This window comes from Molothrus aeneus, chromosome 17 (assembly GCF_037042795.1).
Source record: "Molothrus aeneus isolate 106 chromosome 17, BPBGC_Maene_1.0, whole genome shotgun sequence".
NCBI classification, from domain to species: Eukaryota; Metazoa; Chordata; class Aves; order Passeriformes; family Icteridae; genus Molothrus; species Molothrus aeneus.
The window spans coordinates 10,516,902-10,543,678 of NC_089662.1; the positions used below are offsets into that span (position 1 = coordinate 10,516,902).

Consider the following 26,777-nt stretch of genomic DNA (forward strand, 5'->3'; position numbering starts at 1 on the left):
CTGTTCATGCTGTATCCATGACTGGTATGTGAGTTCCAGTCCTTTTTTTTTTGCCTTGTGTTCAGGGATAGTGAGTCGCCCCTGGTGATGCTATTTTCTGGGCAGGGAATAGGGATAAGGACTTGGATTTCTGCAGTGGGGGGACTGATCAGTTATCATGTCCCTACACTCCCAGGAAGGAGGAAATGTGAGATGATCTTTGGTGCTGGTGTTGGGAAGGCTTTGGGGTTTATTTCCCCCATCCCAGTGTCAGCAGTGAGTCCTGGTGCAGCTCAGCATTCCTGCCCTGCGTGCCTCAGTGTCCCCAGGGCTGGGACAGGATGTGAGCGTGTTCATGGCGTGGTGGCCCTGGCTCAGGTTGCTGAAAGGGAGGGAGGGGGGTGACAGGTGCATGGCTGGTGCTGCAGCTCCCTGTGCTCTGCAAATAAAACCCCCTGGGTTTGGAACTGGGTCAGGAGCCTGACCTGGAACGCACCCATGGATGGGCCCGGGGAGTGCTGGGCTGTGCCACTTCCTCCTGTCCCTGGCTGCTGCCTGGGCCAGAAATTCTGTGAGAAATGTGAGCAGGTGGGTTAGTGCTGCTGGCTGGGGGCTGCCTGAGCAGCAGCACTGCAGTGATGAGCTTTGCAGCCCCTCTGTGTGCCAAACCCTGTGCGAGCAGCGTGGCCGGAGCTGTGCTGAAAGCACCCGTGCTCAGCAGAGTGAACCTGCTGCACCTGGGCTGGGCTTCTCTGTCAGCAGCAAACCCTGCTCTGGGCAGGTCAGAGGAGCGTGGGGCTTTGCAGGGAGCAGAGTGAAGCTGCTGGGGATGTCTGGAGAGCAGAGCGCCCGCACGTGCGCGCAGCGTGCGCTGTGTTAATTGTTGTTTATTTGATGCGCTGTTTGTTCTGGCACAGCCCAGGCCCATGCTGGGGTGGATAATGCTGGGGAACAGCATGAGCTAACCCTGCTTCTCAGAGAGGACTCTTGAATTTGCCAGCAGCATCTTTTCTCCCAGTGGCTGCTGTGTGCAGGCAGGGATTGAGGAGGGGAGGGGAGGGGAGTCTCTGTCCCCAAGGCAGGGATGTGGCACCCTTTGTTTTTGGAAGTGCCTTTGGTGTTCAGCAAAGCTGCAGCAAACCTGGACAAAGGCTTCAGGCTTCATTTTCCCCCCAGCTACAGGACACATGGGATGGGGCATCTGGAAAGGCTTTGGCTCTGGATTCTGCCTTCTCTCTGCTGTCCCTTTGAAGGCTCTGCTGGACAGGCAGCAGTGACAGCCAGCCCACAGGATATGGCCATGCTGGGGACAGTCAGCAGCCTGCCTGCCCCAGGGGGACTGCCTTGTGTCCCACCACATTGCAAGCTATCAGTTTCCTGTTATTGGTTACAACAACACAGCCCCTGTTCAAAAACAACCCTCATTAGCTCTGCCTCTGAAAGAATTTGAAACTGTCATGAAGGTTAGAGGAGAAACATTTTCCCAGACATCTCATCCAAGGTTTCTGAGCATTTCTGTTCTCATCAGCTGCTTGTGCTTCTGGGGAGAGCCCTCAGTGTGTGCAAGCAGGGGTGTGCTGGGCTGTGTGGGCATGGAGCACTCACCTGGGGAGTGCCCATCCAGCAGCACCTTCTGTGGCATGGAGCAGAGGCACATTTGGCCAGCCTGGCATTGGCTTTAGGGGGTGAACCAGCCAGGCACAGGGCTACCCTGGCAGATAATGTGTAGCCCTGCAATTATCATCAATGACTGCTTCTGGATCTCAGGATGTGAGGATTAATGGTGTTAACATGCAGGGAGAAGAATAGGGACCCTCTCATCCTTTGGAAGGGTTAGTGTGAGGCTCTGGCCTGGGCAGAGCAGTGTTTTGCTTGCCAGAACATGTGCCTGTTGTTATTCCCTGTGTTCGTGCTGACACAGGCTGGAGGAGCTGGTCCCAGGGACAGTTTGGGGCTGAGGGAGTGGAGGGACCTCTCTTGTCATCCCAAGGGGTTGGGGACACGTCAGCATCACCCAGAGTGTACCAGCTGGGGTGGAGATCTGAAAACTCCCTGATGTTTCAGTGGGTGATCAAAACCATACTGAAAATCTCTGCCACTGTGAGTTGCTGCATTTGATTAAATAAAATCAGCCTTTCCTCGTCCTCTTGGAGTCAATCTGACAGGGGCAGACAAAAACCATGTTGTTGATATCACACTCACAATATGATCTTATCAGCCCCTGCCTGTAAATTGTGACCAAGTTTGACTCTTTCCTTGGATTGATTTAGGAAGGTTCCTCTTCCCCACAAATTAGCTTTCCAGATGCTTACTTTAAAGGGAAAAAAAAAATAGGGATTTTCTTTGGCCACCTTTCCAGCTTCCAACTGTTAAGTGCTGGAAATGTGTTCTTCATTATGTCCAAGAGAGAAATGTTTCTTTCTTCTGATCGGGGAGGCAATAAATACTCCACCAGATAATCTGCTGTGGACAAGTGAGTTAGTGTGGTTTGTTCTCTGGGCAGCAGAGATGGCTGCTGCGGGGAGCCAGCATCAGTGTGATGGACAGGGCAGGGATTCAGCTGTCCCCAGGCTGTGCAGAGTCACTTTATTGGATTATGGTGTCTAGTTCTGCCTTCAGAACCAAGCCCCACAGCAGAAATCAGCAGCAATCCTTAGCAGCCCCTCTGCATTAACTTCCCAGCCCTGCCACTTCAAGCTGCCTCCTACGATTCCTTTCTCCTCATCTGACCCCAAAGCAGTTGAGCTCTGGGCTGAGCCTGATGAGCCAGCAATGGGGCTATTTTGGATTAAGAGGAGGAGGAGGAGGAGGGGTGAATTCCAGCTCTATGGATTACCCTGTCCTTGCCAGCATTGGCTTTGGTCCTAGCAAGGATGCTCCAGCTTGCTTCCAATGGTCCTGGCCAGCACGGCCTGGGCACTTCCACGGATTAGAGAATTGCAGGATATCATCCAGCACTCATCCCAGCTCATGTTAGGTGGCTGAGCTGCCAAAGTTTGGCACTCACTTTCCTCTTTGGTCAAGAAGGTGCGTGGGGTTAGAAGAGATAAATTTGGTGTTTGCAAGAGTTTGTCTGTAGTCCCTGCATCCAGCTTTTCAGATCTCCACCCCAGCTGGTACACTCTGGGTGATGCTGACGTGTCCCCAGCCCCTTGGGATGACAAGAGAGGTCCCTCCACTCCCTCAGCCCCCAGCTGTCCCTGGAACCAGCTCCTCCAGCCTGTGTCAGCACGAACACAGGGAATAACAACAGGCACATGTGCTTGCCAGCAAAACTCTGCCCAGCAGAGCCTCACACTAAACCTTCCAAAGGATGAGAGGGTTCCTATTCCTCTCCTTGCATGTTAACACCATTAATCCAGCTTGGAGGTGCCAGGGGATGTGATGCCAGGGACAGTGTCCAGATCTGAGGGGATTTTCTTGGGAAAGATGGAGATGGGAGCTGTCATTGATGCTAACAGCAACCCTGACCTGAATCATGGCAGTGGTGCTGTAACCAGGGAGTATCCATCAAGGACTCCTGGGAGCAGAACAGCAGCAGTTGATGCTGTAGATGATAATTTGTAGTGTGAAAGGAAAAAAAAACATCAAAAAATGCTGTGGGCTGATTAAAATTTGAAGGAGTATGAGCCAGCATGAGCCCCAGCAAGGAGATGAGATGACTGGAAGAGCTAAGCTGGACAATGGAGCTGCAGTGTTTCTGACAGGAAATGCAGGAGCAGCCCAGTGGCTGGGGGAAGGTGGTTGGTTCCCAGGGCTGGGAATTCTCCCAGGTATCTGCTGAGATCCCTGCTCTGCCCCGGGATGGGCAGCTCACATGCAGCCCATGTGGCCTCTGGGGAGTGTAAGGAGGCACAGGTATCCAAATGGGAATGTTGGGCAAGTTGCCCCTGTAACACAACTGTTGGTGCTGTACTTGCCATCTCTACAAAGCCAACCTGGATTCTAAATCACCTGTTGTGCTCTATCCTGCCCATGTACCTTTAAAAATGGTTCCATTAGTTTTGCTTCTCACGTTTTCTGTGGCAACAGCTCAAAAGTAATGGGAAAGGCAAGATGGGACTTTTCAGATGTTCTAGGCTTTTATTCCCAATATGGGAAATGCTTTAAAATATCTTCTTTGACCATAGAAACTGCAGCATATTTTCACTTTAAAATAACGTTTAATAAGTTTTTTTTTTTAACTAATTAACATACCAGTAGAAGCACGAGGGTATAAGTCAAGCATTAAGAGAAAACCCTTGAGGATGAAATGAGTTTGTGAGCAATTTGGTCTTGAACTCTGTGGGACTGGGACTAAATCTGTGAATTCTTCCCGGATATCCCGACAGCATTCGGACCTCTAAAAATAACCCAAAATGTGAATAGCCTGAATGACCTCAGAGCTGCTTTTCAAGAGACTTTTAGTGTAGTCAGAGTAGGTGAACACCCTGCAGCACATGCAGGATGCAGGCGCCCCTGATGAGTCAGCTGGGGGATTGCTAATTGGTGCGTGCTCTTCGTTAGCATCAGCCTTTGATGGATGGGGCTCCTTCAATGAGCAAACAGTGCTGGGGCACAGTGGCCTCTTCGGGAAATGTGAAGTGAGTCTGAAGAGCCCAATTAAGCAGGTCCCAGGGAGAGCTGCTCACAGCAGAGCCCAGCCCAGGATTTATTGCTGGGCTCCAGGGCTGGGAGGAGATGCAGGCTGTGCACAAAGGTGCTCACCAGGGAGCTCTGCTTTGAAACACAGCAGCCAATTTCCTTTCACCACAGCCAAGCCTTATCTTGGGAGATTATGCTGGTCTCCAGTCTCCTCTGGTGTCATAACTCTGCTTTTCCTGGGCTGATAGGTTTGTGCAAAACTCCCATAGCAGCAGCCTGGGATCTGATGGGGCTGTGACTCACAAGCCCTGGACTGTGTGGGAGGTGCTGGGACCAGGCAGTTTGGGGCTTTTTGGTTTGTTTTTGTGTTTCATTTTTCGGAATTATTTTTTGTTTAACTGGCAGATGAGAAGAGCTGCAGGACCTGTTGTCCTGGACACTGTAGAGAGGCTCAGCTCAGGTGTGTTTTGAGGCATCTCCTGGGTGCCTGAGTGCTGTTCTGGGTCTGTGCAGATGTGTGGATCCTGCTGTGCTGTCAGGAGAGGGCTGCCCACCACCTGGGCTGTGTCCTGCTGGTCTGACGTGCGTGGGGATTTCTCCCAGTGGTCATGCATGGATGTTGTCCAAGGAAAAGGTCTCTGGGACACGTTCTCCTCAGCCAGCCAGAGGAGGTTGTTTTCTCCAGCTCCTGGGAAACCCTTCTCAGTGCACTCTCACCAACACAACTGCAGGAACCCACTGCTTACAGGGTTGTTGTCCAAAAAGTTTGCCCTGTGAGTTGTAGATAAGCTGCTTAGTCCACCATACCCAGAATGGACCATAGTTTATATTGCTGGCACAAACATAACCGAGGTGTGTTTGCTTTTTTCCCTGCTCCTGTGGTCCCAGTGGATGCTGCCTAGCTTGACATTACTGATGGGCTGCAAATAGGTTGGTCTGGGGGAATTTTGTAGTTACCCTGTCCTCATCAGCCAGGAGAGATTATTTCTCCTCATCTCTTCTTGCAAAACCCTCTCCTGCCTCTCCAAGTGTGCTGGGTAGCCTGGTTGATGAAGATTTGGGGTTGGTGTATATATATATTTATATAATTTTTTTTTTAGCTCATTCATATTGTTCTGTGATGCTCTATGTTCTTTTTGAAGCTGGGGCAGGAAGAGGCTGGAGATAAGACAACAATGAAAGGCTGGAGTAAGCCATGCAAGCGGAGATAATGTACTTCAGAGAATATGAGAGCTGGCTGAGTGGAAAGTTCAAGGAAATTTGAACTTTTGGCCACTCAGGATGATTACTTTTCCCACCAGCTGCTCTGCACAGCATTGGCTTGGGAGGTACCTGAGACAGTTTTAGTTTTAGTTTTTAGTTTTAGTTTAACTGGGACCACCTGTTAGATACAAGTTCATTATGTTCAGCGTTGTTTGACATCATATCTATTAATTCACTAATTTTCATTTTAATATTTAAAGGATTTAAAGGTCCATTTAATGGATTTTGCTCTTAATGCCTGGCCTCAATCAAAAGTACCCTCCTCAGCTTTTCCTCCCCTGCATTCTTGTTCCACAAATCCATCTTGTGATATCTGACATCTCTACAACGAGGAGAAATTAATCACTGTGCATTTTGTCTTGATTTTGCATCCTCCCACCCCAGCTTGTTGGGAAGCTGGTGTTAGATCATTAGGGTTCTGCTAACCCTGTGGAGAGAGGTCTCCTTCCTGTCTGCATTGCATTTCTCTCTCTAAGTGCCTGGGTTTGGGAGGTGTTGAAGGCAGAGTGGTGATGGGGAGATAGTGAGCTGCAGGAACTGGTTGCAGGGTTACACTGGCTCCAGGGGGTTTCAGGCATGTTCAAACAAAAATCCTTTCTTGAAAGATGGTTTTGAAAATTGCTGAGTATTACATCTCTCAGGAACTGAGTTCTCAGGTTGAACCCAAACGGAGAACCAGGCAGACTCCTTTCTGACTGCCAATTTCTTTGCTTGGCTTGAAATGCCTGCAGGGGTTCCGTATTTGTAGGCTCCCCATCTTTATTGGGGTGTAATTTACACACAGACAGGGTTTGATAAGTTCAGATATCAGCTGTACAGTGTAGGTACCACATAATCTGCCACACAAATCTGCCTCAGTACTCCCAAATCCTCAGCAGCCCACGCTGCTTCCATACAGAAACGGTGCAAAAATCGATGTCCTGGCTGTGCCACTTTTTAATTGCAGAGCAGAAGTGAAGTGGTACAAAAGGTCAGAGCAGATTTTTTAGTGAGTGGCTGTTTGGCGGAAATTGAGGAATTTTGGCCCTCGCAGGCTGAAATTCCTGCTTGGTTGTGTGGGAGCTTCGGCTCGGGGGAGGCAAATCCATGGAGGCTTCACCCAGGCTTTTATTTATAAGGGCATGAGCGGCTTACACCTTGCAGGCTGTGCTGTGGTGAGAATGGGAGCTGTGAGAAGAAGAGCCCTGTGCCTCCTTTCAGACCTGAGCACAGCAGAAGGCTCTGAGCTGTGTCTGTCACAGCTGTGCCCATACATCTGGCTCTGGAATGTGCCCTGGTTTCATGGCTTGGTTCCATCACACTCGCTGCCAGAGCCGTGGATTCCTCCTATATGTTTTAAAAGCAAACAATCCGTGGCTGTGGGCACTGCTCCCTGTGTGTCAGCACGCAAGCAGCTGGGGGAACACTGCAACCAAATTAACCCAGAGCTGTTCAGTCCTTCTCTGAGGAAATGAGGAAGATGAGCAGCAGTGACTGATGAACTCTGGGTGAAATCCTCTGATGGTGGTGATGTCATTGGCAGGTAGAGGAATGAACGTGGGTTTTTAATGGAATTCTCTTCCTTGTGCTCAAGGTCATCGTTTCTGCCCTGTCAGACATTGATAACAGGAGGTACCAGGCAGGGCTGTGGTTGCTAAAAGTATTACAGCTCTTGACTTGGAGCCCATTGCTGTCTGTCCCAGCAGCAGGTGCCCAGGGAGGCCTCACAGACAGTACCCACAGCTGCTGGCACAGTTTGGCAGTGAGGAAGGGGCTGGGCTGGGCTCTCCTCCCAGCTGTGCCTGCTGTGCAGACATGGCCAGGCACTGCGGAAGAGAAGAGGGACAGGTTTGTCTCTAAATCTGCACTTTCTCCCCAAGAGCTAATGGACAGGTCAGGTTTTTTTAGCCACGTTGTGAGAGGTTGTGGCAGTGCCATCCTCTCCTTCATGTCTCCTGTCTGTTGTTTGAGTCACAAATCTCACAGGTGTGAGATTGTTCCCTGAGCAAGGGCAGCACTGGGATCAGCTGCTCTTGAGGGGCTCTTGAGTCCATGTGAGCACTGGAGGATGACCCAGATGGAATTAAAAGGTTCATTTCCAGTTCAGTGCCATGCTGGAGCTCAGTGTGAGGTACTGAGCCCTTCATCCTGGGCACAGGGATTGCTCATCTCCTTCCAGGGCAGAGATGTGCTCCCTGTGTAGAATTTACCATGGCAGAATGGGGCACTCCAAGGAGATTTGTTTATTTCCTTTCAAAGCCTGCCTGGCATTAAAAGCTGAGTCAGTTCTTTCCCATTAGTCACAAAAACCCCACTCTCCTGGTGTGTGGAGTGACAGCTCCCTGAAGAGACTCTGCTTCTCACAGTCTCAGATAACTGCAGGCAGATGACATCCCTCAAGTCAGCCTTTTTCTTAGCAATTTCAGGCTCAGGCTGCAAGCACACCAGTTAGTATTAGCAAGCTGGAATTCCCCACTTTTTCTATTTATAGGAAGGCACTTTTTTTCCTGTATGTTCTGGGATTACGAGAGTTTCTGCTATGGTGTAGTTTTCATTTTGCTAAAATTAGTCTCAAACTCCTGTTGGTTTAAGAGAGGAAAATTAAGGCAGTGGACCCAAGGCCCCTCGAAAATCAGCCTGGAGAGCCCTGTGGGGTTTTTTCCTCTCTCATGAAGTTAGGTGGCTGGATTTATTTAGCTGGCTGGTTTTGAGTGGCTCCCAGTTAAATTCCTCTACAATACCAAGTCTTCTGGGACACCTGCTTATTGCTCACCTGTCTGCATTTTTGCAGGAGCTTTGGCTTTTTCACTTCTGCACATTGGACAGCACAGCACAAGCACATGGCTGTTCACAGTGAGGGCCATCAGGGCACTTTGTGTCTCTGTAAAAGAGGATTTTTTTTTTCCTTTGAGTCACTTTTTTCCTTATTCCCCTTCTCATGTAATACTATACTTTACTGGGAGGAAGACCCTGGTATGAACTGCCGCTAATCCTGCCAGCTAATTATTAATTCACATATTTTCCCAGAGCACACCCCTCCTAAAAAAAACCCAACCAAACATTCCCAGAAGCTTCCTAGAAGCATTTAACCATCAAGGACAATTGACACCTCAAGGTAAATAGTCTGAAATCCTGAATGCAGTTACAGTGTCTTATCTCTGCAGCACCAGGAAGTTTTAGGGCCTCTTTACAGCCACCTCTGTGCCGGGTTTCTGATGGTGTTTGCAGGAGGATTAAAGCAGCTGGAGAGGCTGGGAGTCCTGGTGGAGACACCTGCCCCTCTCCACATTGTCTGGGCTCAGTCAGCTCCTGGGCTGAGCTGGCCTTGCAGACCAGGTGGCCTTGTGCCTTACGAGGTGCCCAAGGACAGGGGAGTCCATGTAGCCGTTCCCTGAGGGTATTGTAGCTCAGGTTTGGGCTAAAAGACAAATATTTAAGTCTTGTCTTTAATGGGTTACTTAACACTTTGCCCAGCAACCGAGAAAGTTGCAAAGTTCCATGTCAGTCAAGTGCAGGAGTCTCCTACTGGGCAGTGAGAGCTGCTGTGGGCAAAGTCCTTCTCTGTAGTGACTGAAGCCTCATCCCAAGGAATTCCAGCAATCCCCACTCTGGCATGACCAGTTTTGCTCTTCTGATGCCTCTGGTTGCTGGGGTGACCCTTGGGGGCTGTTGGGCACACACAAAGGGCTGACCCCACCTGCTGGGGTTTGAGCACAGCCTTGTGTTTGACCACATCCAGGCTGGTGTGTCAGCATCCCTGGTGCTGCACCTGTAGCTGTGTGGCATTTGCTGTTTGCAGCTCCAGCTGGGCAGGGATTTAACAGGATGTTCCTTAGTGCCAGCTGGCTGAACCTGCTGCCAGTCAGGCTCTTGCTGCTGCCCTGTTGCAGGTCATTTCTTCTAATACTTGGCTGTCCAGATCTTCAGCACTGTGCAGGCCACAAGGGATGGCACTGCTCTGCCCTGCCATGTGCCAAGTGCTGCAGATTTAGTGCCCCAAGGATCTTTGGCAGGAGGTGTGTGTGGCACTGGCAGGGGAAGGACAACTTGCACAGGAGGATGCTGTGAAGATAAAGCAGTGCTGTGTGTGAAATCAGTGGGCGAGCCAAATCCTTCTCAGAAGTGGTGTTTAAAGAAAAAAATCCTTTGTGGAAAATGCTCCATCAGCTGTTCATCTAAGCCAAGCTGCTTAGGAAGGGAACAGGCACTGTTTAGAAAATAACAGCATAAAGTATTGGGTTGCTGCTGCTGCTTGTTGTGGCACGGAGCAGGTTTCATGCTGGCTGGTAGCTCTGAATCTGTGGCTTCTTGGAGAGTGTTTTCTTTGATCTCTCTCAATAAAACCCCAGAGTTTTGAGAGGAAAACTTGAAAACAGGTTGGTGCAAAATGGATTCTCAGTGCTCGCCTCTCTCCCCTGCCCTACTGAGGTGTTTAATAGCTGCCACTTTGCGCCTCTGTCCTTCCCCCGTGGTGAAAGGGATGGCTGGTTGTTTCTAAAGCCTGGCTGTCAAAATATTGAGATACAAGCATAGGGAACCTTCTCATTCAGAACCTTGTAATCCTCCATGAATAACTTGGAAAAACATAATTTTTAGGAGTGAGGATGTGAGACACAGACATAACAAAAACAAGCCAGGAGTTGCTGTGAGGAAAAAAGCAAAATGGGGGCAAAGCATATTTCAGTGCACACCCCTCTTTCAAACACAGACTTTTGTGCTTTTATGTGTGGGGTTTGTTTGCTCTCAGGCACTTGAGTATTTTATAGAAAAATGACTGGATAAAGAGCCGTGCCCACTTGGAGGGGAAGCACCTTTGTTTGCTGCCTGGGAGGGTTGAAGCAGTTCTTGTGTGATTGAAAATAAAAAGTAGGCACACACTAAATGTGAGAGATTTTATTAAAGGATTTTGATGGATGGGCTGGGGAGAAATAAATCTGCTGTAAGACTGCAGAAGCTCAGCAGGGGGACAGTCAAGTTGTTAATGAGTAAATTCACTGCTTCCATGAGAATAAATGATTACAGGCAAAGGATGCAAAAGGGGCAGGTCACTGACCTAGAGAAATTCAAAGTGAGACAGAAGCTCTCTGCTTTTCCAGGGCTTTTCCACCTCCTGCATATTTGTTTGTGGGGATAAAAGGTGCACAGAAAGGCACTTTATTAGCTGTAGCTGCTGCCAGTGGTGTGGAGCCAGCGCTGACCCATGGCAGCAGAGCAGCCACTTGTCCAGGCTGTGGACAGAGGTGACCTGTGCTCCCTGAGAGCTGCTTTTCCTGGCACTGTGGATTGATAACCCCATCCAGGCTCTGACATCTCCACGTTTTCCAGGTGGGCTGGTGGCTGCAGTGATGGACCAGGCAGTGCCTGGGGGGATGGATGGGCTTGGGAGAGAGCAAAATAATTTGATTTTTGAAAGTGGGGAAAATTAAATTAACGCTTCCCCACACTTTCCATAGCAGTTCTTTTTCTGCTTTCCCTGCTACTAGGATTTGCATGTGCCCCTAAACAGTGGGAGTTGTTGCCCATACCCTAGCATGGCTCAGCAGGTCCTTCCCTGGAGGGAAATGCCCAGCAGGGATGAGCAGTGCTGGTAATGCTCTGCACACACACACTCACCCCACAGGGGTCTGGAGCAGTGGTCAGGAGAGATGAACTGCTTTGTTTTTACATGGTGCTATTTTAATAAGTCAATGCCAAAGGTAATAAATCTGTCCTGTGGAAATTAGTGAGTGGTTTGCTGTGTAAACTCCTTGCAAGGGCTGGGAGCAGAGCTGGGTCTGCCTCCCAGCCAGCACAGCCTCAGACCTTCTAATCCCACAGCCAAAAAGAGCCCCTCTTGCTGCTGGTGGAAATGTAGTTGTCAATGTTTGAATGATGTGAAGGTTTATTTTGGTTATTGAATGTTCCTGCGTGGCTTTGAGGTGCCTTGGACTATCAGTGAGATTTCCCCAGAACTCCCTCACCAAAGCAACACAGGATGCAAACCTGGTCCAGCCAGTTTTCTTCTTCCCACATGTACCTCCCAGAGCTGGAAAAGTGAAATCAGTGTCTTGAGGGAAGGAGTAGAGAAGAAATTGTGAGAGTTTTCCATCATGTGCTGCTTACACAGAAGGATGGATGAGCAAATGGGCAGAGAAGGTGCTGCTCCAAAAGCAGCTGAGCTTCTCCTGACTCTCTGGAATCTGTTTTTACTCCTTAAGTCTTTGCACTGTCACACTGGGCAGTAATCAGGATTATATTTTAATGGTATTTATTATATTTTAATGGTATTTAGGTGCTGGATAAAGCTGCCCACGATCTAAAGGTACAAATGGATGGAGTGTGGGACACAGAGGAAATGCCCTCATCTCCATCCTTCCAGGCACTGGGGCAGCTGCAAGTGATTGTAACTAAGGAAACTTGCTCCAAAACCACTAACAGCAACATCAACTCCATGTAGAGATGTTGCTATTTTCAAAGAAATATGGTTGCTAATTAAAGCAGTGTCAGAATTTCCTGGCTGGAAGGTCATTTTATGGAATTCCACAGCCTGGTCAAAGGTTGAGCTGTACCTGGCATGTTTTCAGAGGTAGGGAAAATAAGGGATCTGTGTGCCTGGAGACAAGTGTGAGCCTCAAGGCTGGTGTTTCACCTCTTTTCTCCATGAAGAAGGGAAGAAAATGTCTGAAGTGGCTGAGATCATAGAGGTTTTTATTCATCTGACTGATAATAGGAGCTAAATAAAGGCTTTGGAAAAAAAACCCCAACCATTTCTCTTGCAATATTGGTTGGGCAGAACTGTACTGGAACTAAACATGGAATGAAAAGTCTGGTTTTTCTGCCAGCTCTATTTTTAGAGCCACTGCTCCATCTTTGCATCTGAGTTTTCTCAGCAGATGCACTGGAAACAGGCAATTTGCTGTTATTTTTTTCTGGCCAGGCTGTGATCATCTGCAAGATAAGGATGTTGGATGGAGGGGCAGGGGACTCACCAGACTGGACAAAAATCCCCCAGAATACCAGGACATGGGTCTTGTTCCAGGTCATTGTGGGTCACAGACTCCTGAATATTTTCTGTGCTCCATTAGGAATGACCCTTCCATGCTGGAAGGGGAGTGGTTCTGCAGTGCTGGGTGGTTTATTTGTGTCCCAAGACTGTGGTCACAACTGGAGTAAAATTCAGCAGCAGTAACAGCAGTGCTGGAGATGGATTTGGGTATGGAGGGAGGAATTGTGTTTGGCTTTGAGAGCAGATATCTGCCCTGTCTTTTAGCTGAGGTATTGCAGATGTATCCAGCAAGAACCCAGAGGTTCTTGTGCTTTGCTGTGAAAAGCAGGAATGGGAGATAAAATCTGTGCTAGCCCTGGTCTTGGATATCTGACCCTGCCAGTGGGGCTGGGACTGCCTTTCAGAGAGCTCCCAGCAAGCAGGGACGCTGTTTTATCAGCAGTGTGTGTGTCCCATGACCCAAAATGCTCTGAAACCATCTCTACCTCCTTCTTTCAGCAGGAGAGGGCTCAGAGGGGTCCCGAGCCTGCCCAACCCTGCCCTGTCCTGTTTACACCTGAGCTTGCAACCAGCAGCAGCACTGGGTTTTGTTCTGGCTGTTGTTTTCACTTGGTGAATCACTGAGCCCCAGGCTTGGTTTTGTGTCAGATTTCGGTGTTTGGGCAAAGGCTGCCCCAATTTGCCTGCCTGGTAATCCATGCTCTCCAGAGGGAGGGGACTTCTGAGAACCAGGGGCTGTGAGGAGTTGGACTCCAGCACATTTAATTAGGAACACTCTGTTCCAGCATAGAGCTGATGAACAAAGAGCAGGACCCCCTAGAAATTCCCTGGGATTTACTGGCAGTGAATTCATTATTGCCTTTGCAAAAAGAAAGGCAGAAGAGAGGGATGCACCTCACATTTCTGAATTTGTGTTTGTGGTCGCTGTTCATTCAGAGCAGAGAACCCCCTGTGCCTGAGGCCAGAACACGTACAGGTATTTGTGCAGCTACAGGCAGTGCTAGATTCCAGCAGGAGCATTCATTTATTCCATGTGGGATAAAGCTGGAGGAGGGTTTAGAGCAGAGGGAAGGTGTCACTTCACAGGCTGGTTGGTGTTCAGCCCTGTTCCCATGCCAAGAGGCAGATGTTGGGCTGTGAGAATGATCCTGCAGAGAAAGCAGCTGCCTGAGCTGAAGCCTCTTGGGCTCCCCTATCAAATACCAGCTCTGCTGAGAGGGTAAGCAGGCAGAAAAAGCTGCTCCTCAAAAAAAAGCCTGGCCTTGTATGCCTTGACAGCACGGATGTTGCAGAGGGGAACTAGGGCAGCCCTGAGGTCTGTTTTCCTTCAGTTTTTGAAAAGGATGCCTGTTTCCCCCTTGGCTGGGCTTGAAAGTCTTTTGACAGCAGAGAACCGAGTTGGGTGACTGCTTTGGTTCCTTTATTCTGGATGGCACCAGTCCTTAGCAGTGCAAACCCTGAGAGGGGTGACAAATCCCACCCTCCTGCCCATTCCCAGCTGGAGAGCAGCCTCTGACCCCCTGTGCTTTATCCTCCTGTGGATTTCCCAGCTGGATCTGGCTCACTCCTCCCTGAGCATCTCTCTCAAGCCCCCTTAGCCTACACCCAGCTGTGTTTCCAGGTGTCACCAGCCTGCTAAGTGGGGGAGAGGCTGCCCCAGAGCCAGAGGAGCATTTGGGAGTCTCCTGAGGAGGTTTTTGCCTGAATGTCCTGCCGAGGGGGGGACTGAGCTGGTGCCAGTCCTCAGGGCTGCCCACATCCCCTTGCTCCATATCTGCACACCAGCACTCAGACCCCAGCAAGGTCTGTGCTTTATAGTTGGCTTGGTAGATTTTAAATACTTCTTTCTTGTTTTTTTTTTTTCTGCCCTTTGCTTGCCCAGTCTGTGGATTGTCAGGGCTGTTTTGGAGGTATGTTATTATTAATGAGTGTCCTCTGGCTTGGTGATGTGTGTGGCCAGGGCAGGGCTGGGGTGCTGGCTGCTGTTCTGGCTCCTGCATGGCTGAGATGGGCACGGAGCCCTCCTCCTCCCCTTGCAGAAATGTCCCTCTGGATACCTGTCACTCTTCAGGGGGGTGTATGCTCATACAGCCCCAGCTCTGCATGAGGAGGGACTCTTGGGCTATAAATCTCTGCCTTTCAAGCACTAAACTCCCTTTTGGGTTGTTTTTGACATTAGGAATTTCCTCTGATAAGAGAGCTTTATTTGCCTTTAAATATCACTTTGTGACAGGATGATGGAGTGGGGATTCTTGGAGTGAGCCTGTGCCAGCCGGGGAAGGGAAATTCTGCTGGGGCTTTTGTTTCTCTCTAGCACTGACATTGGAGCCCTTTAAAGACTAGGTTTATTTTATCCTTGGCAGGAGTGTGTGTGCACATGTCAGTGTCCAGACAAATGGGAGCAGCCCCGTGTTGGAGCTGTGCTGGAGCCAAGTGGGTCCTCCTGCTCTCCCCTCCCTGTGGCACCTGGGGGAGCGGGGCTGTGCTGGGGTTTTTCTGGAACAGGCTTCCAAAAAAAGGTTATGTTGGTGAAGCAGGGCTGGTATGTGGAATGCCTTAAAAAAAAAAACAACCCCCCAAAAAAAAAACCAAAAAAAAAAAAAAAAACCAACCAAAAACCAGAAGGAAGGATTCTGTGGTAGTGTCTGCAAGGTACAGTTGGGTGTTCCCTGGCTGGCAGGGCAGTGTGTCACCTGTTACCCCACAGAGATCCCAAAAGCCAGGTCCACAGGGCAGCATTGTAGCTGGCTTGTAATGCAGCCTGCTCAGGCTAAGCCTGAGGTGTCTCCCAGCACAGGCTGCAGCCACAAAGTCTGAGCTGTGTTTGCATTCAGGGGGAGCTGAGCTCCCTAATCTGGCTCTCTGCAGCAGCCCTGTTGTATCACCATCCCTTTAGATACGGAGGATTTCGCTCCACAGGCTGCCTGTGAGCAGCAGGAGCTGCAAAGTGCCAGCTCATTTATTCCATTTGGATCCCAAGGAGTTCTCTCTGCTTTTCAGGATGCCTCAAGCAGCCAGCTAACCCTGTGTTCTTTCTTTCAGCTCTTCCATGTAGCATATGTCCTGATCAAGTTTGCCAATTCCCCTCGTCCTGACCTCTGGGTGCTGGAGCGATCGACTGATTTTGGCCTCACCTATGAGCCCTGGCAGTATTTTGCCTGTGAGTATGACAGGGGCCTGCAGCTCAGTACCAGGGAGTGGGGCTGTGCTGAAGATAACTCTGTGCAAATACAGGGTTGGGTTTGGAGCTGTGTCATTGCTGTGATGCAGCACATGTCATCTGCTCAGTAAGGCTGCAAGAGTTGAAGATTGAATGCTCCTCAGGAAAAGAGAGCTATTTTACTCTCTGGTATTTTTAATAAGTGTATTTAAAAATAAATGTATTTTTTAAAATACTGTCATGACATGTAGGGAGTGCCAAAGTTGGCACCAGTGTCTGCAGCTGGGTGTTGTTGCTCTAGGCCTGAAGGTGAGATTTCTTATCTCCTCCCTGCCCTCCTCTTTCAGTCTCTTCCCTGTACCATCCAGGCTGTATTTCAGCTCCTCCAGAAGCCAAGCAGCAGCTCACTTCCAAGTGGCTGCTGTCACAGAGAAGTCTGGATGCAGCAAATATTCCCTCGTGCTTATCAGTACCGGAGATTGGATCCAGCCTGTGCAGGGCAGGGACTGCTGTCCTGCTGCTGTGCAAGGTGGGATCAGAGACAGCTGGCTGGAAGGGAGATCCAGCCTGTGCATTTGGCTTCCCAATCCTCTGATTAAAACCTTAAGAAACAGCTGGTTCTACAAAACTCTTCTCCCAGAGGGTCTGTGGGGTAGCCGGATACGAGGAACTTGTTAACCACCAGCTCCTCCCAGGAGCAGCAGCAGTAATTGGGAGAAGATGTGAGTTAAGATCTACAGCCAGAGCTTAAAACCTGGCAAGAAAGGACTTGGGAGCACTCAGAGGCCTTGCCCTGGGCTGTCCCTAAAGGCTCATATTTCTGGCTTACCTGTGAGGCTGTGCTTTGGATTTCTGGCCTCTCCTTGTGCAAAAAGGAGCTGCAGATGTGTTACCCTGTGTTGCCTTGGTGTGGTAGCTGCTCTCTGGGGTGGATGTTTTTCTCTCTGCTGTGTGCTAGTGGGGAATTACCGCTGTCAAATTCCTGCTTTGCTTTTTTCTGTCATCTCTGAGAATTTCTCTGCCAGCTCTGAAGCCTCTCTTGGGGCCCATTACAGTCGTGTTCCTGCATGGTCTGGAGCTGCACAGGGAGCTCTTGCCCCCACTGGCGTGTTCCTGTGTGTAGTGGCAGTGCTGCAACATCTGGAGTCCCCTTCCCTCCCAAAACACCAGGCCCTGTCACCCCTCCCCTGGAGAAGGGAGATGCAGTGACACAGCCCAGTGGAAAATTCCCATGGAAATAAAGAGGTGGCTGCTCCAAAACCTGCCAGATTTGCAAGCACAAGAAGTCCTCTGCAGAGGTTTATTTTTTTATCATAGGGAGTTCTGTAGGTGGTCTAATAAAAGCACTGCCAGGTCAGTACCAGGGTTAAAAGCAGCTGGCAGAAATGCAGGGTTTGTTCAGAGCAGCCAGTGAGCCTTGCCAGGGGTGGCACTGGCACTGCCCACCCGCTGTGCCTCCAGCTGCCCATCACAGGAGGTGCCAGGCTGCTTTTGGGCTTAGCTCTATGGGAGGAGAGAGGAGTGACTGCTGGGTGAGGCTCTGTCCTTGTCTGTTTCCTTAAAGCACTGCTAGGGTTTGAGGCCAATGGGTTGCTCTGTTTTAGCTCAGAGTGCCCAGATTCTGGCTCACGTGGTTGTGCAGATTTTGCAATAACTGGAGGAGTTCTTTGGTTTTCCTGAGTAGCTGCTTGGGCTGAGCATCCTGTCTGCATGCAGCCGTGGCAGAGCTCTGGAAATCCATCATCTCGAGCCACTGGTGACAGGTTCCTTGCCTGAGGCTTTAAAAATAAATTGCCTTTAAAAAAGCACCTGGTGAAGCAAACCTCGGCCAGAGACCTGATGTTAAATATTTCCACATCTTCCTGTGGGTGCAACTGAGCTCTTGCTGTTGCCAAAACAATGTTTCCCAGAGCAAGGCCACTTTCTGAAGACAAGGTGTGGATGGGTGCAAGCCAGAGGTGAAGGCAGGGAGGCAGAAATTCTCTGTTCCACCTCTGCTGTTCCTTCTGCCTGGCTCAGCCTACCCATGCAGCACATGGAGCGGGGCACTTGCCTTCTGGAGGCACATTGAGACAGATTTTGGAGGATTATTCCCATGGATTGTGTTAACATTTCCCCTTCAGTTTCCTGGGTGAGCTGAGCAGCTCTGGCAGGAACAGGAGATTGTGTTGGCTGCCTTTTCTTCCTTTTTCTCCCCATGGAAGCACTCTCAGGGGGCACTGCAGTGCCATTCACTTCAGCACTCTGCTGTGAGCTCCTGGCACAGGTGAAAAGGGAGTGGGAAGGAGCAGCAGCCTCTGTCCAGGCTCTTCCTGAGGGAACAGTCCCTGAAAGTAGCAGGTTTCTGCATGGGTGGATGCAGGTGCTCACCACCCTGCACAGTCAGGCCCTGAGCTGCCCCAGCAGTGCTTTGGTTGGCTCTGCCAGCACAGGGATGCCACACATCTGGGGACAGGGGTGCTGGACTTGCAGGAGCAGTCATACTGGGAAGCCAGGCCGTTCCTGTAGCTGCAAGGACAATGTTGGCATTCAGTGTCCCCAGAGCAGGTCACCAAGCCAGCAGAGTGGCTGCCTGGTGGTGCCTGCTCCCTGGCTTTATCCAGCCTTGCATTGCCACTCAGTGGCAGCAGCCCTGGTTTGCTGTCCCCAAGGAGTGCTTCTGGGTGGCCTTGGCATTTCTGCTTTGTGGCACTGTTTGAGAGCAGAGTTCAGAGTGAGGTGTGAGGAGGGGACCTGCAGTGTTTGGGAGAGGCAGAGCAATGGCTTGCAGGATCTCTGCTTGTCCACTCTGCCGGGGGGAGATGTCCCAGCAGTGACTGTAGCTTGTGCTTCCTCTTATTGTTGGTTCTGTGCTGCTTTCAGGACTGACCCAGGAAGTTTAGGATCCACATGAAATGATGGTGCAGCTCCTACACCAGGAGCAGAGCCCTGGCAGCAAAGAGCCTTTCTGCAGTTCAGTGGAAGCAGTGTAGCAAATCCACTGCCAGCAAGGCAGCAGATTGAGACCAGAGCAAGATCTCAGGCTGGTTAAACCGTGAGCTTAGTGCCAGAATTGAGGGGTGGGTTTCTCTGCAGGTGGTGGCAGTAGGTGCAGTGGCTATTCTGACCTTCCTCATTTACTGCAGGGAGGTGATGTGGGGAGTTTCCTGCCTGTTACTGTCAGAGTGACACCCTCCCTAAGTGGAGGACATGGAGCCATGACGGAGTTAATGACACAAAGCAATCTCTGTTGGTAAATGCTTAACAGAGATTGTACACCCATCTCTCCTGTGCTCAGCGTGGGAAAATCCATAGAGGGCTGGGAATTGTCCCTTTTCTCTTACTGCTCTCGCCTCTGGTTGATGAACAGCTTCCAAGAGGGACTGCATTGAGAAGTTTGGCCAGCACACTGTGGACCGCATCACCAGGGATGACCACGCCATCTGCACCACGGAGTACTCCAGGATTGTGCCTTTGGAGAATGGGGAGGTGAGCCTGGAAATGAGCCTGTTTCCATCCCTGGAGTGTCCAGGGTCACTCAGGGGCTGTTGGTGCTCCTGTTAATGGGCTCCCTCTCCATTTTTGGATACCACTTGTAAGTATTCAGTTCAACCAAATGAGATGGACAGAGAGCTGATCCAGTCATCTGGGGAGAGATTGGTTGTAGGGATGTGCTTGTTGATGGAGTGACAAAACTATCTTGTGACAGAACTGTCTAAGCCCAGAAGTTTCTTTTCTCAATTAGCAAAAAAGACACCTTATAGGACTTGGGGGACTTCACCTCAAACTTAAGGGTAGCTAATGGGACAGAAGCCAAAAAGTCTCACCTGAGCAATTGACTAGAAAAAGAAAAGAACAAAGAAACTAATGGCTTTTGTGAGGTGTTTTACTAGGAGCAAGAACCTCTTGCACCTGGTTCGGCTTTTCTCTGTAAAGAGTTTTGTTATTTTGCATTTTATTAAAACTTTTTTGTTTCCAACACTACCACAAAAGCCATCCTGCTGATTTCATGCTTTCTAAGGTAGCTAAGCTGTCTTGGGTGTGAAATAGATCTCCAAGAGCTTATGAGACCTGGCTCGAGGAGACCCCTATTGCAATTGATTTCCTCCCGCCCCACAGGGTTACACAGATTTGTTCTCACACGTTCACAGAATGGTGTGGGGTGGAACCACACAGTTCCAACTCGCTGCCACGAGCACATACAGCTTCCTCTAGAGCAGTGGAAGTCGAACCTGGCCTTTTCCCTCCTCCATGCACAGATTGTTGTCTCTCTGGTGAACGGGCGCCCAGGAGCCATGAACTTCTCCTACTCCCCTCTGCTGCGGAACTTCACCAAAGCCACCAACATCCGCCTGCGCTTCCTGCAGACCAACACTCTGCTGGGCCACCTGATGGGCAAAGCTCTGAGGGACCCCACGGTCACCAGGAGGGTAAGGCAGGCCTTGGCACCTCGTGCTGCTGAGGTGGAGCTGTTGGAGGGCCGTGCAAGCCGCCTCTGGGAGGGGTCACCCTGTGGGGATTTTCTCTCGCTCTTGCACCCCCTAAAGCTGAAGGCATCTGCAGCAGATGCTGCTGTGGCTGGAGCTGGAGAAGACACCAACAATGTGGAACTGGGAAACATCTCTTGGTGTCACATGTGGCTTTCTGACTGTACTGGAAGCCCCCAGTCATAGCTGGTGGGCTCTGTTGGAGGTGGTGGATCTTACCACAGGCAGATATTGCAGCCTGCAGTGTCACTGTAAGGGAAATATCCCAGCACATCATTTTACTGGGCAAAGTCCTGCTGAATCTCGAGTAGAATGGTTATGAATCTGGTTTGTAAAAATAGTAATGGCCAACTTTTCTTGTGCTTTGCAGTACTACTACAGCATCAAGGATATCAGCATTGGAGGGCGCTGCGTGTGCCACGGCCACGCCGACGTCTGCGATGCCAAAGACCCCAACGACCCCTACAGGTACAAATCCCAGAAGTATTTGAAAAGGAAAGCATTTGAACTGCTATTCCAAGAATGAAAGATGATACCAGTGTTAGTTGTGTCCTGTTCTGAGCTTGTAATGGTGCCATCACTGCTGCTCGTGGCTCTGCCTCAAAAAAGAAGCAGAAACTGCTCCAGACAAAGTAGCAAAAATCACACTTTTTGTCAGACTATTTTTCAGTCAGATAGCTCCCTGGTTGAGTTTCCTTGTGCACAGCTTTGCCATCCCACTGGAGCAGAGTGTGAGGATACTGAAGGAGGTATACTGATGTAGAACAGGGAGGTTTCCCATCAAAGTCTGGGATCATTTCTGAACTTGTGCAGAGGAGTCTTCTGCTTCCCATGTGGCTTCTTAAGCACTGGGGCAGTGCTCTCATAAATAGATGGTTTTCCATGAAACCAGAGACTGCTTCCCATTTCTGCTTATAAGAACCATAGATTGGTTATGTACATATCTGAACAACTCTTGCAAAAGAACAAGAATGTGTAAAGAAGTTTCATTTTGGCTAATGGAACTTCCCATCTGCCTTGGCAACTTGGAATGCCAAAGAGCTCCTTCAGACCATGGAAGTGTTGTTTTTAGCCATCTGTTTGCAGCTTGAATGTTGCCTTTATGAAAGGGGTGGGTAGATTCAGCTGGATGAGGGGAGCTTGTATTTCTTTCTCATCAGGATCATGTAGAACTTTTGGATCATCTAAAATAAAATTCCAGTGAGTCCCAGCCAAGGTTAAAGCTGTTAAGTATTAAAACAAAGATGTATTGGTAAGCAAGCCTGCCTGAGTGTGCCAAACTCTCTGACAAAAGGAAGTTCATAAATATTTGAATGTACAGTTCTTGTTTTTTAGACATTGGTGTTGCTGGATGCAAAGTGCACCTGTGTGCTGGGGAAAAAGGCTTCATGGGGACAATGATTCTTTAACATGGGAATGCCAGGACCTTTCTTGGGTGTATCAGTGGCTTGGGGCTCTCCAAGAAGAGAAGGAAGGTTGAACAAGGAGGGCTGTGTTGGATATCCTTGTTGTGCCACTTCTGCTTGCAACCTTCTCTGTCTCCCAAAATTCCTCTCCTCCCCTCTCATTTGGATGCATTTGGCATCTTCACTCTTGGCCCCAGCCTGCTGTCTGATGTTGCAGCACATGTTGGTAAGCAGCTGTTGCATTTCACCCAGAGCAGATCACGCTGGCCTGAGGGAGGAAACATTTCCTACTTGTGTGCTTTGTACAGTCAGAACACAACAGCTGTAAGTCCTTTGGGATACAGCAGGAAAAAGTGCTGGATAAATAGATCTTCTCATGGCATTGCTGTACCCTTTAGCAAGCCCAGGATCACAGGCAAGTCAGTAGAAATGTGATACTTTCAGTTGGGAAAATGAGTAATTGATGAAATGCTGCCGTTTCCAGGCTGTGGGAGCAGCTGTGTCCAGCCCTCCCATTGGAGTGGGCACTGCTGGTTGGGATCCCAGCCCTCCTGCCCTGACACAGCACAGAGCCAGCTTGGGGATGCCTGTAATGCCACATCAGCTGGGGCTCAGACACACTGACCCCTTGAGACACAGACCCAGCTACCAGGAACTCATCCTGTCTTCAGCAATCTGTGGTGTGCCCTCTGCACATGTCCTGCCTCTGCAGAGTCTGATGTGTGACAGCAGCTGGACAAGGAAATGCAGATAAAGGGATGTGGATTGGCCTGGCCCTATTAAAAATCCCACAGTCTCAGCCTGGGGGAGGTCTCTGCTGTTCATTTTAACTTTTCTCTCTTCTGCACATCCTCACGTTTCACATCCCTGCTCAGAAAGGCAGGATGAGCACTTTGATGGAGGTGAGGTGAGCTAGAAATCTTGGCAAAGACTTCAGGACCTGATGAAGCCTGTCCATGAGCTGACTTCCTGGCCATCAGCGATAACATTCGTGCAACTTTGGAAAGTTTGTGTGAAGTGCCAAGCCACAGAGGCTGCACATCCAGCTGTGTTGAGCTGGTAGCACACGTGAGCCCTGTTTGCAGGGGTCTGTGGACAGGTACAGCCTCCTCAAGGCTCCTCTGCACTTCTCACAGCTTTCTCTCTTTGCCCTGTGCTGGAATGGGCTGAGGGAAGGAATTGTTCTCCTGCTTAAAGGTGAACACCAGCAGGATGAGGCACAACCCTCTCTCCTGGCAAACCCTTGGAGCAGTGAGATCAGAATCATCAGGAACCTGCCTTGGAGAACCCAGACAGGAGTTGTGTGCTAGCAGAATGAGTGAGCTCAGGAGAACTCTACGAGGGTTCTGCGTCTGCCTGGTAAGAGCAGCTGTTCTGTGGCTTCACTGCCCTGTCACAGATGCCACAAGCAGGAGAGGAGACAGCCAGGCTCCTTCTGTGCCTGGTGCTGAAGGTAACCACCGAGGCAGCAGCAGCCTGGCTGGTCAGAAGCACATCCACAGATGAAAGATGCTTTCCCGCTGCTGCATCCTGAACTCCAGCTTCCCCTTCCCCATTTGGAAGGCAAAGCACCGTGTGTGCCAGCAGATTTGTGCCATCCATCAGTCTCTCTTTGCAGATGTTTTTTTCTCAGTACAGTCAGAAACAGAGGAAGGGGCTTTTTTTTTCATTGATTGTGCTCCTCAGATGTCCCAGCCAAATCCTGATGCTGTGGTGTTTGTGTGCTACTCTCAGTTCTGACACATCTGCTCACTGGAAACTGTTTAGTCTCTGCTGTTGAGCATCAATTCCAGCGGGAGGACTGCGGTTTCATTTCTTACAGAGAATGACCAGGAAATATGTGCTGTGTGGACACAGCCTCTCCCTCTTCTCCCTTGTATATACTCAGTCAATGAAACATGTAAATATTGTGGTTTATGCGCATTTGTCTGTAATTCATTAGCAGCACACACTCAGCACAAGGTGCAGTGAAGCTGTAATAGCTGAGCTGAGAGGTCATTGCTAACTCTGGACAGCAGAGACTAAATAAATACCTCCTTCTCCCTCGGAAATGATCAACTTTACTCATGCAGTGCCATCTTCTTGCATTCTGGGAACTGAACCAGTTCTTTTCAAACATCTTGAGCCTTAAGGAGCCCGGGGTGTGTGGCTGGAGCCACGTCCTCCAGTCAGGGAGATTAACACTGCTCAGCAGGTTTAGAAGTTCCCTGACTCAGTGACCATCTTTCTCCACACGCATGTCTATGGATCTTAATCTTGCTCTCCACTGCTGCTGTGGAAAAAACAATAAAATTTTGTTTCCTTGAAAGTGCTGAGTGGTGGTCAGCCAGGTGAGAGGTCTGTGGGTGGTTGCATTCCAGGGACACGGCCAAGTTTTGCCTCTCACTGAGACTCCCCCTTGGGTCTGCAAAACACTTGAAGAGCAAAGTTCCTAGTGGGTGTTTCAGGGCTGTTTTCTGCCACTTAAGCTCCAGCCAGGGATTCAGTTTCATGCCTGGACTCTGCCAGCTATAGCCCAGCCTGTGAATGTGGGCAGAGACGGGGCATGGTGAGTGCTGGAGAACTGACTGCAGCCAAGTGTCCCATGGCATCTGCAAGGGAAGGGCTGGGAGCAGCACTGGCACCTTCTGCCTCTCAGCCCCTCTGCCTGAAGGAAATATGTGAGTTCCCCGAAACTTTCAGATCATCCCATTATTTTCATTAACACGAGGTCACTTGTGCTGCTGCCTCTATCTGGCAATTCACTATACATAGACTTGCATGTCCCACGTCTTAAAATTACATGTAGGTGGAAGCTGTGGCACTCAGCTCGCTGCAGAGTGTCTGCACTCCTACATTTCACCCTGAATGACTGCTCCTTTTGTTTCTAACGTTTTAAAAGAATTACATTTATTTTTAAACACATTGCTTTTGAATGGAAAAGCATTGGAGGAGGGAGAGATGGGAGTGGCAGACTGGCCCTGAGGGGAAATGAGTAATTGCACAGATAAAAGCTGGAACATGCTGTATTAACCATAAGTCTAACACAACAGAAAGCATTTGTGTTGGATGGGAATGGCCCTGTGCTAAGTGGAGGCTTTGGGGCTGATGTCACTGACGTTAATGAATCACCCTGGTGGTGGGGCAGGAACGAGATCCATCGGGTGCCTGTCGAGATTCCTTTACCCAGCATAGAAAGCAGGAATGCAGTGCACAGGGAGCGTGGGGCCAGCATCTACTGAAATTCTTAATTCAAACTTCATGCCCTTCTCCCTGCAGCACAGGTGTGCCTGGAGGAGCAGACAGCACCTGTGTGGCCCCATCCCTCTCCAAGCTCTGGGCTATCATTTTTTCCTTTCGTGCTGCCCCTGCACAGTGGTGGGGACATCTTTGTGTCCCTGCACCATGCTGCACTCCCTCAAATAATCAGCTTCAGCTCGGTTTCTACCACTGCCACCTCCAACCATTTCACATTTTATTCTCTGCAGAGCTGGCTAGGCAGCGGCAGATTTTTCTCTTATCCTTGTCTCCCTGTGAAGAAAAAGAATGATGGTGGAGGAGAAGAAAAGGAGAGAATTCAGCTGGAATAGCAAAGTTTGGCTCAGAAAAAACAAATCAATTAAAAAGTTGGGGGAAAAAGCCTTAGAAGCCCCTTTCCAGAATATTGGGATTAGCAAATACCACTTGTTCGTGTACCAGATCAGCGACAGCGATACGCAGCAGGGTCACACAGCAGGGTGACACAGCAGCTCCACATCCCTGTCATCATCCCAACCTTGTCTGTGCCCTCTTCCTGTCCCTGCAGGCTGCAGTGTGACTGCCAGCACAACACCTGTGGTGGCTCCTGTGACCGCTGCTGCCCTGGCTACAACCAGTTCCCCTGGAAGCCTGCCACCGCCGACAGCGCCAACGAGTGCCAGCGTGAGTGGGGCTGGGGTCAGCCTGAGGCACCCCTGACGAGGGCAGAGATGAGGGAATCTGACTCTGTGTTCTTAGAAGGCTAATTTATTATTTTATGATATTATATTGCGTTAAAGAATGCTATACTAAAACCATACTAAAGAATAGAGAAAGGATGCGGACAGAAGGTTAACAAGAATGATCATGGAAACTCGTGACTCTCTCTTCCAGAGTCCCAACACAGCTGACTGTGATTGGTCATTAAGTAAAAACAATTCACATGAAACCAATCAAACAACCACCTGTTGGATAAACAATCCCCAGACCACATGCCAAAGCAGCAAAACGCAGGAGAAGCAAGCAGATAATTATTGTTTCCATTTTTCTCTGAGGCTTCTCAGCTTCCCAGGAGAAGAAATCCTGGCAAAGGGATTTTTAAGAACACATGATGGTGACAGGGCTGGGCTCTCCCTTCCTGCCAGGCCCTGCCCCGTGCCCTGCTGCAGAGCAGCTGCTCTCTGCACTGCTGGGGCGGTGCTGAGTGGGACTGGGTGAGCTGGGGGCAGTGACACAGCAGGGAGGACCCTGCACGGCAGGTGTTGGTGCTCAGGTGAGGCTCACGCAGGGAGATCTTCAGGGTCCGTGTGGGAATTTGGCTCTGCTTGCCTTCCAGTTCCTCCAGTGTGTCCAAGGTTTGTGCAGGCGAGTCTCATTGCTCAATTCTGTCTGCAAGATGAATTAGGTTTGGGTGTGTTTACATACAGAACATCTTTATTTGTTCAGAAAAACCTTTGGTCAGTGCCGACTGGAATTTCTGCAGCACTGGGAGCACAGAGCTGCACCACACAGTGTCTTAGAAACACAGGGTGGCAAAGGATCTTAAATCCTGGGAGTTTCTAAAGCCCCCTCACCTGGTGCTGGGTTTTACAGCTCACCTCTATCCAGGGTGGGATAAAAGACGCAAGAATGTTGCTCTATAAACCAGGCTAGTCAAGGCCCCGCAGTGTGGTGATTTTTCTTTCTCGTCCATACATGCCTGCACATACTTTACTTGTGATTTTGTGCCCGCTGCACTC

The 26,777-nt window shown here is 49.8% G+C and overlaps 1 protein-coding gene across 1 annotated transcript in view; it reads left to right on the forward strand.

Moving 5' to 3' along the window:
* Window positions 1–26,777, forward strand: part of LAMA5 (laminin subunit alpha 5) — an 88,704-nt gene that overhangs the window by 20,922 nt on the left and 41,005 nt on the right. The window contains exons 3-7 of the mRNA XM_066561883.1: window positions 15,833–15,950; window positions 19,300–19,418; window positions 20,189–20,359; window positions 20,787–20,884; window positions 25,607–25,722. Coding sequence (XP_066417980.1) covers window positions 15,833–15,950; window positions 19,300–19,418; window positions 20,189–20,359; window positions 20,787–20,884; window positions 25,607–25,722 — 622 coding nt within the window. The remainder of the gene's footprint in view (window positions 1–15,832; window positions 15,951–19,299; window positions 19,419–20,188; window positions 20,360–20,786; window positions 20,885–25,606; window positions 25,723–26,777) is intronic.